At 38.7% G+C, this 17,819-nt stretch overlaps 1 protein-coding gene across 2 annotated transcripts in view; it reads left to right on the plus strand.

Annotated features, from left to right (window-relative positions):
• The window catches only part of DDC (dopa decarboxylase), a 124,291-nt gene that overhangs the window by 78,191 nt on the left and 28,281 nt on the right, over nucleotides 1–17,819 (plus strand). For both annotated transcript variants that reach the window (XM_073332726.2, XM_078851674.1), the window contains exons 10-13: nucleotides 2,062–2,129; nucleotides 8,507–8,583; nucleotides 14,849–14,868; nucleotides 17,321–17,419. In XM_073332726.2, the coding sequence (XP_073188827.2) occupies nucleotides 2,062–2,129; nucleotides 8,507–8,583; nucleotides 14,849–14,868; nucleotides 17,321–17,419 (264 nt within the window). The remainder of the gene's footprint in view (nucleotides 1–2,061; nucleotides 2,130–8,506; nucleotides 8,584–14,848; nucleotides 14,869–17,320; nucleotides 17,420–17,819) is intronic.

Here is a 17,819-nt window from a genome sequence, read left to right on the forward strand (position 1 = left end):
AATTTGTTTAAATAAGGTCACATTAAAAGATTTGAGAACCATTGATCCACGTTTGATATGCTCCTCCTGGGAGTGAATCCCCACAGCTGCTTTTAGAGCATAAAATTTGAGCAAAAATGCAGAGTTGAACACAGACAAACTTGCTCCACAGAGAAGCAAAACTTAGCTATGCCAACTCTCACAATTTTATCATCTCAAAAATGGCTTTCGTTTCGTCATGGTTACCATGGTAGAGAATATTTTAACATCCTAATTCTATAAAGTTTAAAAAATATAACAACCACTATCTCACCTGTTTTGAAAGTAAGACATAGAAGTATTACTATATTCCACCTAAGGGACATATACTGTAGGGTTGCCAACCCTTCAGGATTGTCCTGGAGTCTCCAGAAATTGAAGATTCATCTTTAATTAAAGATTGTCATTTGATGAAACCTCCAGGAATACGTCCAACCAAAACTGGCAACCCTACATATAAGGCCAGACTGTGGCTGTGTCTATAACAGACAGCGTTTAATATTTGAAAATGAGTCAGTTGAAATTTCTTCCAATAACTCTCAGGTTCTTTTTTCTTTTCCTCTTACTGAGTCACTTGGCACCTAGTTGCTCAGATAAGGGTGCTGCAATTTCCTGATGCTCCCCTCACACCATCAGATAAGTCCTTGTCTTCCACATCAGTGGAGAAAATATCTGTTTGGTAAAGACAGAAATTTAAACAGAGCAGCTCTGACAGACTAATAAAGGAGGAGGAAAAACTAACAAACAAAGCATTTCTCTCTCATTCTCTTTTTTTATCAGCAAATGAAGCTTGCTGTAATTTCCTGTGTGGGTTTTATTAATTATTTTTATTGGTTCCTGTAGGAAATGAATCAACATCCATTGCACAGCCAGCATCTGTCAGTGTAGCAACTATTCAACAACTCTGAATAGATTCCCTACCTCAGATATTAGAAAGATAAAAAACTTCTCCAACATGAGCAACCACTGCCCTTTCACCAAAGATGAGGAAGTTAATGAGAAACAAATGTGAAAAGATAGCTATTAGGTGGTGACTGGTGCTTCAAGATCCCCACTTCTCCTTTGTGTCCCTGATATTCAACATCAATGGCTGCCATAGTACCTAAACTAGAAAACTTTCAACACAAATGTCCTTCATGCCTTTCACAGTATGGGAAGCTTCTATCCTGAATACATGTCGTGCGAAGTTGATATTGTCAAAAATGTAATGTATAGCCATGCATTCTGTGTGGAACTGGTTGAAAGTGGGTTTTTTTGTATAAATTTAGTTTAGATGAGAAATGACTCTTTGACTAAAAGAAAAAAATTTAGGGAAAAATTATTTTTGACCACCTTTAATTCTGTGTTTAGACGGACTGAAACACAATTCTAGATCAAAATCTATTACCTGTGTGTGTGTGCGTGCACATATAAAATATATGTGTATGTTTATAATATTAATTTCTCACTCAGTGAAATCTAGGAACTCTTGAGTAGAAAATGGGTTAAAAACCAAAACTTGGGATGTCTTTTGTTTATAATGAGATTTTTTTTGTTTACATTGAGATGATGTTTATATAAGATATATATTAAAATAAAGTTCAAAACATCTATATTAAAAGCACATTATCAATTGCATAAGTCAAACATTCAAGATTTAGGAGATGCCAGAAGTTAGGTTGTCCAAGCACCCTGAATTCTGCTCCCTTGTGTGTATGCATAATGGCTCTGATTCAGCAAAGTGTACTTAAGCATATGTACAATTTTGAGCAAGCATGTAGTCCTGCTGACCCCTGAAGGCTTACATGAGGCTTACGTGGTAGATATTCCTTTTGCTGGTCCTCTGTGCAGGAGAAATTTCACCCAGCATGCACATATAATTCTCATTCACTTTAGATGGAGCTACATTAGGTATTATCTTTAAAGCCACTTTTCAGGAAAACATTTAGTTTGTTTTAGTGCTGTCCTGAATCTGGGTGCAATTGGCAAAATTTACAGTGCTTTTATAACTTGAGGACTCTGACCCATATTTTTTCTAATTCTTCTTTTTTTTAACCCTGTCAGTTTGCAGATTCATTTAACTTTAACCCTCACAAATGGCTCCTAGTGAATTTTGACTGCTCTGCTATGTGGTAAGTAATACAGGATATATAAGGTTGTCAGAAATAGTGACCTTTATGGTGAAGCACACTCTTTCTAAACAAGAAAAGGAGTACTTGTGGCACCTTAGCTCAAATAAATTGGTTAGTCTCTAAGGTGCCACAAGTACTCCTTTTCTTTTTGCGAATACAGACTAACACGGCAGCTACTCTGAAATCTTTCTAAACACTTATTCCCTTTTTCACATAGATATATGGAGTTTTGTGTAGTGTTTGCCTGAGTGAATGATTCATAGTAGCATGATAAATTATTTGACTGAGGGGGTAGAAAACCAGAGATGGGTCTGAGCCCTGAAGTTTGGAGCTAGACATGAAAATTCAGGGATTCAGATCTATTCCATTTTGTGCCCATCATTTAAAGAAATGAATTGCACATTACACCAAGCTTCTTTCTCTAATTTGATATGGTCTCTCTGAGTCTTGACTGCACACTTTAAAGGCCTTTGTTTATAGAGTCTGGACTTTAGTAGATTCAGAGCGAAGTGATTCAAAAAAAGCCTTTGTAAATGTTTTTCAATGATTTTTATTATTCATGTGTGAGGAGCAAGACTACATTTTGTGTTCCAAAGAGGTGCCACAGAGAAACCTGCAGGTACATCGGGAACACAAAGCAAAATGGCCTAAAGGAAACAATCATCATCACAAGGAGAATAATAATAAGCAGAATAATAAAAAAATTCTCATAACAAATAGTCCCATAGCTAGGACTTAGAGTTTCCCAACAAAACTAAGTGTACTGCCAGCATCTTGTAGTCACCCACCATCTGATTATATTGATTACCAAAAAGAGCTGCTCAGGAAATGGTAAATATTTTCCATGAAAAATTTCAAAAGAAAGTTTTTTTAAAAAAATCATTTTTTAAAATAGTTCAGTTTTCAAAAACTGGGTGGTGGTGGGGGGGAATGCCTTTCCGTTTTTTGTTGAAAAACTAAAATTTTCATTTTGGAAAAAAGGCTATTTTTCATTTTAAAAAAATCAAATGAAAATTTTGGAACAGTCCTAATTATCAATACTTTCCCTCTCTCTTATCTTCAGCATTACTAATGTGTAAAAACATGAGACTTATGTGCCTATGGCTTCATCCCTAGTTACAAATGTACATAACACCATGTAATAGGATTTTTTCAGCTATTAGGTTAGGGTTGCTAACTCTAAACTGTCCAGATCAGTGTCCTACTGCACATGTACTTCTTTTTGGTAGGTATCAGTAGGTTATTATGATTATTCATTACTGTAGCACCTAGGAACCCTCATCATGAACTAGGACCCCCACTGTACTAGATGCTGTGCAAATGCAGAACAGAAACAGTCCCTGTTTCTCATGTTCTGATTCTGCCTCATTCTTACTGGTAGTCACATCTCAATAAAGAGTATTTTGTGGTTTAGAACAAAGCCCCTAGAGTGTAATTATCTCATGATGGGATGTGTGTCTCTGTGTAGACATTAGACGGGAGAAGGGCGGAATTCATTTTCTTGCTTCCCATTCAACTCCCTTTCATGATTCAGAGAACCAAGTGTCCAAGAAGCCACTGATGGAAGTGAGGAAATGAACCATCATACTCTTGGCTTTCTTTCTCAATTCAGTTCTCATAAATTAACGAGCCTTTTATGGCAACAAAAAGTAATAAGAAACTCAGTAGCTGGATTTATGAGCAGTTAGAGCAAACACTTTTCGTTTCTTTGAAAGGAAAGTAGTGTAAATCACAAAATAACTACTGAGTGGTGCAATATCTAGACATTGTTAGAGTATGAATTTGCTCTTCCTTGCACGGACATAAATCTATGGGGTTACAACAATGTAAAACTGGTGTAAGTCAGAGGAGACTCAGGCCTTTAAGAGGAGATTTTCAAAGGCACAAACAGCAGTAAGATGCGTCATTTACAGTTGTGCCTTGGAAAATCTCCCCCTTAATCCCTTCCCCTCATAATTCTGTGAAGCCAAGGTAAAAATATATAAAAACAATTACAAACTCATTTTTTGAATTGTATTGCCCCTACTCTGCCAAAGCCCAGACATTTAAAAATCTGTTTATATGTGTGTATGCGCAATTGCAAAAAATAACCTTAAAAGAATTCACTCAAAATTCCGGGCAACCTTAACTTCGTAAAGACCAGATTCTCTTCATTTTGAATTCTTTACTTGGCAACTTTAACATTTTGAATGTAGTTTTTTAAACCGAATTTACCAGGGTTTGTGGTGGCGGTTTATCATGACACACAAATTCTATGATGTAGAACAACTTTCTAGACAGCACTCGAACAGTAAACTCACATTTTGTGTGTTGGTTTGTGCATAACCCTATGGAATGAGGTAGGGTTCTTCCTAGACTCCAGAGGCATATAGTCTCAGGCCCTGAGGTAGTTTGCAATTCACTGTGGATGGATAAACTATATCTATTTAGTTCTCAGTCCACAAAGCAAGGTCCCTATAAATCTTGTCCAAACCTGGGTGCTTAAAGTTAGACACATTAATCCTAGTTTAGACCCCTAAATAAAAGTAGCCTGACTTTCACACGAGTAAAAACCTGCAGTTCCTGTTGAAGTTAATGGGTGCTCAGAAGCTCTGACAATCAGGCCCCTTTTAGTCAGGTGCCTAAAATTTGGATTTACATGCATAATTTCACGCACCCTCCTTTCCTCCAACCTGGGTCTCTGGAGCTGCCTCCAGGGGAAGTAGGAAATGGAACTGCCATCTCATGGGCTTCCACATGAGGGTGGGAGCCACCTCTGTTGGGCTCAGGCAGGGTCAGGCTTAGTTCAACCCACTTCTCCCTATTCCTGCGGCAGTTCTGGCAGCCATCAGGGCCTCTCTTCCTTTCTCTTTAAATGCACTATTAATTAGTAGTTATTTTATTAGTCTGATTTTTTTATTATTAATAAAATGATCCTGTTGTTATCAAAAAAGAGCAAAACCACTCCAGCCAGGCCAATAACACTAGCAGCAGAATACCTTCATTTTACTCCTCAATAACACTGAATGATCCCAATGAGACCCATTTCTGATTCCATCAGATAAAAGATCTCACAAAAGCAGCTGTTCTCATAAGATTTTGACTCCGTATAGAGGAAAATCTCATGAGATCTGGGAAGATTTCTGCCACTTTGGGCTGAAGCTTCATGGGAATACATTGCAAGATGTTGGTGCCATTAGGGCCTCACTTCAGCAATGCACTTAAGCATGTGCTTAAGTCCCATTGATTTAAAAGGGAATTAAACATGTACTTAAAGGTAAGTCTACGCGTAAGTGCTTTGCTGAAGAGGAGCCTGAGGCCAAGCCAAATCCTGAACTGCAGCCTAAACACAGTCCAGGTTTAAACATCACCTCTCTTAAGAATGGGAATTCCACCCAGTACAAAGGCGCAATACTAGATGGGAATATATTCACAAAGGTTGGGATTTTCAAGGAGCCTGAGGGCTTGTCTATGTGGCAATTTAGTGTGCAGTAAGCCAGGGTGTGATCTACAGCTCACAATCCTGCCACACACTAACTAGCCAGTTAGACCCTGCTATCATACACTAAAAGGTCCATAGTGCACTTTGACCTACTGCTGTTCCAAAGCATCAAAAGTGCACTAAGGAACTTTTAATGTGTGATAGCAGGGTCCACACAGCCAGTCAGTGTGCAGGAAGCCAGTGTGATCTGGATTCACAACCTGGCTTGCAGCACACTAAATCGCCAGGTTCACTAGCCCTAAAGAAGTGAAATGGGAACCAAGTGCCTAACTCCTTTACGACCCTTCAAAAATCCCAGCCAAACATGTCTAATAATGGGTAAAATTTTCAAAAGCATTTATGTGATTTAGGAGCCTAAGTCCCACTGAGGTTTCAACCTAGACACCTAAGTCACCTAGACACTTTTTAAAGTTTTACCCAATATTTAAACACTGCCATTTCTTTTTACTACAACATCTTAGGCAAGCAATAAGAGTTGTAATGAATATTTATTGAATAAATAAAATAGTGGCACAAACTAGCACTGATATAGTTTGGGATTGGAGACATTTTGGTTATAAATGTTTGTTTAAAAACAAAAAAGTCACTGCAGCTTGCAACTGCACAGAAAAGAGTGGTTGGCACCTTTGATAAGGTCAATTTAATGCAGCCACACGGAGAGAGAAGTACATTTTGTATCCCAGTGGTGGGGTTGACGGGTCCTCCCTCAGAGACTCTAAACAGGAAATACTTGTCATTTTGCCTTAGATACTTGTTAACCACACTGATTTGTTTTGAAATAAAATAGGGATAAAATTCCTACTTTATGTAAGTGTGAAAAAAAACCACTCCAGGTTAATACTCAGCAAACAAAATCTTGACCCAGAAGTAATTTTTTCTTTTACAATTTTTTTAAATGGCTTAAGTGTTTCAGTTTTCAGGCTTGAAGAGTTTACTGCATACAGGGGGCTTTTGAACATATTTTTTTAAAAAAGGAAAATGTTTTTTATAGTTTAAAATAAAATTTTACAAGGAGTTAATCTATAATAAGAAGTAATCACTTTGGTTATTTTCTTTATAAATTAAAATTGACATGATAATTGAGGTCTTTAAAAGCTGCAGTTGTGCAATCAAAATAAGTAACTACTTTTCATAATGATTTCATTATTCTATTCAGAGGGATTTTTATTGTGCACTTGGGGGTATGAAGCTTTAATGTGCAAATCTCAGCCAGCTAGATCTTAATGGGTCTATTAGCATGACTTCAGATCTTTAAGAAAGCTTCAACCCCCATAAGGTATCAAAGGAACTTTCCAAAACAGGTACAGAGACCTTAAATCAGACAGTGGTATGCACAGATGAAGGTAAGGGCATGACTTAAACCCTCAGATGTATTCAGTGGTAGAAGCTAAAATCCATTGTGGGGAATCTTAACTATTCAGGACAAAATTTAGACCTGGTGTGTGCAGATGCAGCTCTGTTGGCTTTGTTTCTTAGGATTTTAGATTTTTTTAAAATAAAGCCCTCTCAAATAGACATTTTCTTATTGTCAGATAGAATCTTTGAGACTTTTATCTGGGAAAGACCATATCCCCTTTAAAACAATAACATCCGTTTAGTACTTGCAGGGCTCACCAACACCATTGTTTCTAATAGTTTAAATATTCAACTATGAGCTAGTAGGAGTGGGAGTTGAAAACATTTAGCACCTTTTGAAAAAATTGCCACACCATAGCAAATGTTTAATCAGATTTCCTTTCTCTGGCATTGATCAATACTGGATGTTGCAAAAGAAGGGGTCGATCTCTAATTCTAATGATTCATTACTTCATACCTCCATAGTATGGTAGCAGTTTCCTCCTGACCCCACTTGGCCCAGGCAAATAATTAAGCAGGCATGTAACTTTGTGCACAAGTCCCATTGATGTCAACTGCTGCTCATGCGCTTAAAATTATGCACCTGCTTATCTCCGTAAATATAAGGAATGAATGTTATCTTTTGGAACATGATATTGAGCGTATATAGAGTGTGTGTGTATTTGACATATTCTTACGTGCATACAAAGAGTAAGATATTGGAAAATTAGATATTTAGGTAGAAATTTACAAATAATTCCAATTAGAAAAAAACATGCAGAATATTGTACAAGAAATAGGATTTGTTGACCATTTTCTCTTCACTGTCCCATACTAATGTTCTTAGTTATTTTATCAAATATTTACATGCCTAATATGATGACAAATAGTCTCTACCTTTGGGGTATCTAATCTCATTTTATGTATAATGCCCATTACTTGTTGTGTATGAGTGACTCCCTCTACAAATAAAGATTATGCCATCAAAATATTTATTATTACCAATCAATATGATGTAGCTTCTTCCCTTTACAAGAAAAAAATATTTGCTTTTGAAAGTTATTCCAGCTACACTGCCCACTAGTTTTACACTCAATGGAGCTTGTCTTTCAGAGATCATTACATTATATCAAGCCTTCAAAGCCATGGTACCTCTCACATTGCAATTGCTTCAACATATAGCTGGAAACCTTGCGTTCACCACTAATTTTACTGTTGTCTTAACTAGCTCACATGTTCTGGTGTGAGTGCCTGTTTTCCCTGTGGAAAGACTTTGGGTGTGTTTGTTTCCTGTCTGTTTTTTTTAAATATGCAGTAAGAGTTCATTGCTGCAGACCCTAACTTCAGGGCTTCATGCTTACCACTGTGTGAGCGGTGCCATAGTAGCAAATAAAGGTTTGCAGGATTGGGCCCTAAATAAGGAATAGACAGTACATTGGAAATATGTGACTGACACTGATTTTCCTTATCTGATTTCCTGACCTAATCACCATTTAATTGTCTTTTTTCCTAGGTGAGACAATGCTGTGATAATCTAATCCATGTTGGTCTTTTTGTGCAGGGTGAAGAAGAGATTAGACTTAACAAATGCCTTTAAATTAGATCCTCTTTACCTGCAGCATTCCCATCAGGAATCTGGTAATTTTGCATTTGAATAAGATCTTTGTTTTATCCACACTTTTTTTTTATTGCAAAACTCACTGAAAGGTTAGGGATAAAACTTTTAAGAAAATCTAAATATCATTTCCAAAAGGGACTAGGATCAGATTTTCAAACATATTTAGATGCCTAGAAGGCAGATAAGTGCCTAGTCAGATTTTCAAAAGTGCCTAAACAGAGTTAAGCACCTAATCCCTATTTAAATCATTCAACATTTTTAAATGTTCACAACTTTCTGTTCTGCAAAACAATTAATTATTTTGTTTTTTTGCCCAATTCCAGATGGAAGCAAAATTTCAAAATATGAGTTTCCTACAGGAAAATTTTTGACCAGCTCTAGCCATAAACCCACATAAATTAATAATCTTCTTAAAAATAAAGTGTTTTAACTTGTGTTTATGCAGCTCATTCCATTCACAGGAATGAGGACTCTGTGCAGAGAGATCTTTCTCCTGTTTATTTGTGCTTTTCCAGAAAGAAAACTTGTATAATAATCTAAAAAATTCTGTATATATTTGAAGTTTAAGTATTGTGAGGCACTTTTTTAAACAATATAGTGAGAAAAGATAGTGATTGATCTGTAATGCAGGGCTTCATAAAGTGACAAGATGGTAGCTGCATTCTCCAAGGATGCAGAAGTAAATGAAGTAAATTTTATCTGATATGAAGGTGGTTGATGGAAAACAGTCTTATGAAGCTGCATCATGATAATACCAGAATATTTGCAGCAAGACACACACACCCCTTTATATGGAGTCTCATTTATTGAGTCTCTTAAGGCATATCAATCAAACTGTTCTTTTGACCCTCAAGTCCAGCCCTAGCTCCCCTTGACTCAGGAGTCACAGAGCACTCCGTCAGCGTCTGCCCTGATAACTCAGGCTGGCTGCAGTCCTTGATCAGCTTCTTCAAGCTGGCCCCTTTCAGCTCCGTCCTTTACTCCCAGGTAGGGCCATTTGCATCTCTGGAAGCTTCTCTTTTATCTCCAGGCCTGCTCTGATTTAACCATGTGACCTACCTGTCATGTGGCTACACTAATTTTCCCCACTTGGGGAGGAGCGCTGAATGAGTCACAGGTGGGGCTTGCCCCATTAAATCTTAAAGGTCCAGTCATCCCATGACAGAGGATAAGTGAAGCCTACAAATCTTGTGCAGACCTGGCATCTTTGTAAAATGCCAGTGAAGACCTTGCAGCTCTTAGCCCATGCATAGGCTATCTTGATGGGTTAATGTTGCTCTTGGCACATATCCAGTAATTGCAGAATGGCTTCTGTCCGATCACCAGCTGCCCCCACCCCCCTCCCTCCAACCCCCACAATTGGTTAGAACTGTGCAGGGGCAATTACAGTTGTGTACGGTACCACTGATTAATGGTACAAGTTGCATAGTAACTTTCCCTGCCCTGGAATTGGAACTTACTCTGTAGTATGGCTGTTCTCCTGACTCCTTCCATTTCTGCTGAATATGACCCCTTCGGCCACAAGGACATGAGCCTCTGGGTAGCAACCACGAAGTTGCTAGGGACAACTGCACAAACTGAGCGGTGCTGCCCTAGTCGCTGCCTTTCCCTTTTGTGTATCCCTCCTTCCCCATGTAATTAGGCCTATTTTATCTCTGCACTGTGTAAGGAAAGGGGAGCACATTTTTCAAAGTGAAATTGCTACATTAGGAGGAGTTTGCCCTAGTTAGATACAGTTTAAAATAAGTAATTTAATTAAATGATATTTTTCAATTGCACATTTAACAATTACATCTGTCAAAAACAGGGCCCTTCACTTGTCCATTATAATGGCGTGTGATTTCAAACTACTTCAAACTACTAGGGGGACAGTGTGTATTACCTGTTATATGAAATAATACAATGTTAAGAAATTTTCTTGTTGCATCAACATTAGGCTTTGGTGCCAGGCCCTGGGATTTCCCAACCCCAAACATCTCATTCTAATTTAAATGAGGTAATTCTAGGAGATAGAGAACAAAGTAAACTTTTCTACCCCAAAAAGAAAAGGAGGACTTGTGGCACCTTAGAGACTAACCAATTTATTTGAGCATGAGCTTTCGTGAGCTACAGCTCACTTCATCGGATGCATGCCGTGGAAACTGCAGAAAACATTATATACACAGAGACCGTGAAACAATACCTCCTCCCACCCCACTCTCCTGCTGGTAATAGCTTATCTAAAGTGATCATCAAGTTGGGCCATTTCCAGCACAAATCCAGGTTTTCTCACCCTCCGCCCCCCCCCCAACACACACACACACACACACACACAAACTCACTCTCCTGCTGGTGATAGCCCATCCAAAGTGATCACTCTCTTTAAAATGTGTATGATAATCAAGGTGGGCTATTTCCAGCACAAATCCAGGTTTTCTCAAACCCCCCCCCCCCACACACACAAACTCACTCTCCTGCTGGCAATAGCTCATCCAAACTGACCACTCTCCTTACAATGTGCATGATAATCAAGGTGGGCCATTTCCAGCATAAATCCAAGTTTAACCAGAACATCTGGGGGGGGGGGGGGTAGGAAAAAACAAGAGGAAACAGGCTACCTTGCATAATGACTTAGCCACTCCAAGTCTCTATTTAAGCCTAAATTAATAGTATCCAATTTGCAAATGAATTCCAATTCAGCAGTTTCTCGCTGGAGTCTGGATTTGAAGTTTTTTTGTTGTAAGATAGCGACCTTCATGTCTGTGATTGCGTGACCAGAGAGATTGAAGTGTTCTCCGACTGGTTTATGAATGTTATAATTCTTGACATCTGATTTGTGTCCATTTATTCTTTTACGTAGAGATTGTCCAGTTTGACCAATGTACATGGCAGAGGGGCATTGCTGGCACATGATGGCATATATCACATTGGTGGATGTGCAGGTGAACGAGCCTCTGATAGTGTGGCTGATGTTATTAGGCCCTTTGATGGTGTCCCCTGAATAGATATGTGGGCACAGTTGGCAATGGGCTTTGTTGCAAGGATAGGTTCCTGGGTTAGTGGTTCTGTTGTGTGGTATGTGGTTGTGGGTGAGTATTTGCTTCAGGTTGGGGGGCTGTCTGTAGGCAAGGACTGGCCTGTCTCCCAAGATTTGTGAGAGTGTAGGGTCATCCTTCAGGATAGGTTGTAGATCCTTAATAATGCGTTGGAGGGGTTTTAGTTGGGGGCTGAAGGTGACAGCTAGTGGCGTTCTGTTATTTTCTTTGTTAGGCCTGTCCTGTAGTAGGTGACTTCTGAAATGGCCCACCTTGATTATCATGCACATTGTAGGGAGAGTGGTCAGTGGTTAAACTGAATATTAGCTGTCATGAAAATTGTGAAATTGACAGCACTGGAATCCGAAGTCTTCTAGTCTCCCCAGGTAGAGTGACAGCAGGAGAAATGCAAGCCCTGCTTAACATTGCCCACCAAAGTGTTTCCTACTTGACCTGGATGTTCCACCTAAGGGTGAGGGCAGTTCAGTCTTTATGCCTTTCCCTCTCCTTAGTCTGCCAATAAAACTACCAACTGCAGTGGTATTTTTTTCTGATATGGACATAATAACTCAACAGAATACTCCACATAGGTCCTCATATGATGTCTCTTGGTCATTACCAATCTGATCCAGATTTGAACCGGCAGTTTGGAGATAAATTGCTCTGTGTCCTATCCTTATTTGCCAGCCCTTTTCCAGAAATAAGAGCCACATTTTTCAAATTCAGGTGCCTAAAGTGGAGCTGTTGAATGCATATTTAGGCACCTAAGTAGAAGTGGCATGATTTTCAAAGCTGCCGAGCAGCCACAGGCTGATGCTCCCATTGACTTCAGTGGGATTTATAGGAGATCAGCACTTCTGAAAACCATGCTACTTTTATTTAGGTGCCTAATTATGGGTGTAGGTGCCTACCTGTGTTTACCCCAGTTGGAAAATTTCAGCCATGGCTTGAAAGGAAAACAAGGTGATGCTTTAAATGTCATTCATCTATCACTCAGGAATTTACATGATTTGCAAAAAATATCAATTTGTGTGCAATTACTCTTAATAACCCTGTAGCAATTACGTACACCTCAAAGAGGACAGTCTTTATTTTGTCAGTAATTATAATTGTGTGTGATTTGCTTCCTCACACCAGGGAAATTGTACTAGCCTGCCTGGCAACCGAAGATATAGGTCAGATCCTAATGGCAGTGTTAGAAGGAAATAACTTTATACTCTATTGTGAATACCACATGTGCTACCACAATTCAAATCCTCCTAATTAAATACAGATGAAATAATAAGGCGTATAATCATTAGAACAAGGACTTAATCATTGATTGCTTTCTACTTCACAGCTTATGAAAGGGGTTACTGGTAGATCGTTAGACGCTGCCCCTTACAGCAACATACAATTAGTTTCCCATCACCAGTTGCCTTACTCTTCACTACCCGCCTTGCAACTGTTAAATTAAAATAGCCATTGAGATGTAAAAGGAAAAGAGTGTTATCAAATTGCCTTGTTACTCATCTGAGAGCCAACTGGTCTTCCACTAGGTCAATGAACGGAGTTTACCAGTTGTCATAAATATAAAGGGAAGTCCCTTTATTTGAAATCCCTTTGAAATCCCTCCTGGCCAGGGGAAAGCTCCTCTCACCTGTAAAGTGGGGTGCAAGGTTTTGGGAAGTATTTTGGGGGGAAAGATGTTTCCAAACAGCTCTTCCCCAGTAACCAGTATTTGTTTGGTGGTGGTAGCGGCCAATCCAAGGACAAAGGGTGGAATATTTTGTACCTTGGGGAAGTTTTGACCTAAGCTGGTAAAGATAAACTTAGGAGGTTTTTCATGCAGGTCCTCACATCTGTACCCTAGCGTTCAGAGTGGGGAAGGAACCTTGACACCAGTGCTGAAGGGGCCCAAACAGGGATGAGAGCCCCATTGTCCTAGGCACTATACAAACATCTGGTAAAGAGACAGTCATTGCCCTAAAGAATTTACAATCTTGATCATCGCAAGAAGCAACAAGTTAATGAAGTAAACAAATATGGGGAGGAAGGATGAGGTAGTAATAATAGGAGTCTTTTTTCACATAGTCTAGCCCTGTATGCAGTGTAAATTGCCACTGCATTGGAACAGGCAACCAGGACTTCACTGAAAACGTTTCCTTTCCTCATAAATATAAATGTTAGGAAACATAGACATGGCATGTGACTAATTAAAAAAGTGCATGTAATACAATAGCATATTGTACTTTTTCATTGGGGGTCTTGATTTAGGCAAGCACTTAGGTACATGCTTAAGTGTCTCTGAAGTCAATGGACCTGACGTGCTTAAAGCTAAGCACTTACCAAAGTGCATTGCTAAATCGGGATTGACTTAAACATATGCTTTAGTATGTTCCTGAAGCAGAGGCTGGGACTGAGAGGCAGAAGATGTGGGTCTCTGTACCTAACTCACTGCATGACTGTGAGCTAGTCATTTGACAACTTTATGCCTCACCTTTCCCTAAGCTAAAGATTAATTTAATTAACTGATTCCTAAAAAAATAAGGACAGTTTGCACCCTAGGTGCTTGAACAAAATAGGGCTATTAATACTGTGCCTACCTCACAGGGGTATTTTATGCGTGTGTGGCTTTGTCAATGTTTGTAAAGGGCTTTTAATACCTTGAATGAAAAGCAGAAGTGAAGAGCAAAGCATTGTTGTCCAAGTATAACTGATGAGCAGGTATTTAGAATTCTCAATGACTTGTCCTACAGACTTAAGTACTAACAATAAGTGTTAATGAGCAATGTGGGGTGATCAACAGCATAAAATCCTTCTTGAAAATATTTCCAATTCCCCCATGTGAAGACTATGGCAGTTTTATGACACAGATCCTGTGATGAATTGGTGACCTGTTACCACACTTTCTCCAGATTCTACTTTGAGGAAGTGAACTTCTGTTTCAAGTCAAATTACTGAAAGGTGTTTTGTTGGATACTTCCCAGACAAGTGTCTCCTTACAACAGGAAGATAAATAGGGTGTTTGGCATGTCATCATTCACATGATCCCAAATATAACAGAAAGGAGAGCCCGATTTCTCCTTTTGAAATCTGTTTGGTTAATTCTGCCAATTGAGGAGTACTTTGTGCCCGCAATTGCCATTGTACTCAACACCACTGAGAACCTTGCAGCATCATGGCCAAGTGTATGGTGGCAATGAAATATAAAAATATTTCATATCATTTAGCAGACTGTTTTTTGCTATCACAGTAAACAGATTTAAATATTTTTTTCTTTAACTTACAGGGCTTGTTACAGATTACAGGGTAAGTACAGTGCCCTCAGTAATAACAATATTGATTTATACATGGTAACTTTTCTAAAAATGTTTTTCTTTTAATTGTTGTTATAGTAACTCAGAGTTAGCTTCTTTCTTCTGTGAAAGAGGCTCAACTTGCTGTTCCCTTGATAATTCTCCAAACCAGGAAAATCTAAAACTCCAGTCCCTATTTATTTTTAAACCTTTTGTTTAAAAGGATGCGATGGTACCAATTTATACCAATTAACAACAAGGGGTACGCAATGCAAGCCAAAAAAGGGAAATAACTAATTAAAGAATATTTAGATAAAATTGGATGTATTCAGGTCAGCAGGTCCAGGTGAAATTCATCCTTGGTACCCAATGAACTAGCTAAAGCAATCCCAGAACTGTTAGCAGTTATCTTTGAGAACTACTGAAGGACAGGTGAGGTCCCACAAGAGTGGAGAAGGGTAAATATAGTATCTATCTTTAAAAAGGAGAACAAAGAGGACGCAGGGAATTATAGACCAGTCAACCTAACTTAAATACCTGAAAAGATACTGGAACAAATTATTAAAAAGATACTGGAACAAATTATTAAACAATCAGTTTGTACGCACCTTGAGGACGTTAGGATTATAAGGAATAGTGAGCAGGGATGTGCCAAAAACAAATCATCCCAAATCAACCTAATTTCCATCTTCTGACACAGTCCTATATGACATTCTCACAAAAGAAATGTGGTCTAGATTAAATTACTATAAGGTAGGTGCACAACTGGTTGAAAGACCATACTCAAAGAATAGTTATCAATGATTGCCATCAAACTGGGAGGGTTTATATAGTGGCATCCCACAGAGGTCAGCCATAGGTTCAGCGTTATTCAATATTGTAATTAATGAGTTGGATAATGGAGTGGAAAGAAGGCCTATAAAATCTCCCAATGACACCAGACTGGGAGGGATTGAAAACACTTTGGAGGACAGAATAAAAACTCAAAACAACCTTGACAAATTGATCTTGTATTTATTGAATTTAATCTTGCTGAATTCAGAAGAATTCTCCAAAGTACTTCACATAGGAAGGAAAAATCAAATGTGCAACTACAAAAATGGGGAATAACTGCTGAAAAGGATCTGGAGGTTATAGTTGATCACAAATTGAATATGAGTCAGCAATGTGATGCAGCTGTGAAAAAGGCTAATGTCATTCTGGGGTGTATTAAGAGGATTCTCATATATAAGACAGCACTTTACTCAGCACTGGTGAAGCCTCAGCTGGAGTGCTGTGTCAAGTTCTAGGCATCACACTTTAGGAAAGATGTGGACAAAATGGAGAGTGCAGGGAATAGTAACAAAAATGATAAAAGGGTTAGAAAACCTGACCTATGAGAAAAGGTTAAAAAGACTAGGCATGTTTATTCTTGAGAAAAGAAGACGCAGAGGGGATGTGACAGCAGTCTTCAAGTATTTTAAGGGCTGTTATAGAGAACATGGTATTCATAGATATTAAGGTCAGAAGGGACCATTATGATCATCTAGTCTGACCTCCTGCACAATGCAGGCCACCAAATCTCACCCATCCACTCCTGCAATAAACCTCTCACCTATGTCTGAGCTATTGAAGTCCTCAAATCATGGTTTAAAGACATAGTGTTCTCCATATCCACTGAAGGTAGGACAACAAGTAATGCACTTAATCTGCAGCAAGGGAGATTTAGGTTAGATATTAGGAAAAAAATTATTTCTATCAGGGTAGTTAAGCACTGGAACTGGCTTCCAAGGGAGGCTGTGGAATCCCCATTACTGGAGGTTTTTAAAAACAGATTGTACAAACACCTGTCAAGGATGGTCAAGATTTACTAAGTCCTGCCACAGTCTAGGCAGCTGGACTTGATGGCTTTTCAAGGACCTTCCAGCCCTACATTGCTATGATTCTGTGTCTGACTGAAAGCTCTAGGCTTGGCCAAGAGAAGGAATCTTTGTGAAGATATTTTCTTCAAACCATAGTGCATAATAGGTTATTTTAAAAACTAATTATAAATGTATTTTCTCCTAAAATGAAAATCTTTCTATTTCTTAAAACTTTATTTTATTTTATTTTTTTAAAATTTCTTTATATGGACCCTTCATGGTAAGTTTGTCTATGTGCCCTATCTCACAAGTGCTGAGTACCTTGTGGAGACTTCAGTGGGAGTTTTGGGTGCAAGAGCAATATGTGCTTTGTTTCATGATCACTATCTTCTGACACCTGCTCTCCTTTCCACTTTTGCATTTTAAACAGTTGGGTGTTGACTGTGGCAGTGTATTTGCCAGTACCAGAATAATCTTTCCTGATTTGACCTATCTCTTAAGTTATTATACAGGGAGCCTCTGAAAGCTTGAACAATGGTCTATGCCAAACTGGCTGTACCTGGAACCATGTCTTCTGACATGGAGACCCTTCCTTCTCAAATGCATTACTCCTTCTGCTTGCAGCATTGGCAGATCCCTCTCGGCCGAAGATTTCGTTCCCTGAAAATGTGGTTTGTGTTTAGAATGTATGGAGTCAAGGGACTACAGGAGTACGTCCGTAAGGTGACCTCCTTTTACTTTGTGGGAAAATTTGTGTTGGGGATGGGAAGGGAAGAGGGGCTTAATAAGAATCCACATCTATGTGCCTTCTGCATAATTACACCTGCATGCATAAGCAAAGCTTGTTGCACAGCCCAGTTCATGGGAGGGCCTGCCTTTCACCCTATCCTATCATGACAGTTATGATCATTGGGATCACAGCCATTGATCATCTTGTGGTACAGTCTTGAGGGGATGTGAATTTTAGATGCCACATTAGTGACATCGTTCAAAACAAAGCCAAGACTTTTCATTGATGCCTTAGTTGTTGTATGTATTTATTCTACATTTATTATTTTATTATGTTGTATGTATTGATTATATATTAGGGTCAGGATTATGGTGTTAGGATTTGTGTATGCTC

This window comes from Lepidochelys kempii, chromosome 2, assembly GCF_965140285.1.
Source record: "Lepidochelys kempii isolate rLepKem1 chromosome 2, rLepKem1.hap1, whole genome shotgun sequence".
NCBI lineage: Eukaryota > Metazoa > Chordata > Testudines > Cheloniidae > Lepidochelys > Lepidochelys kempii.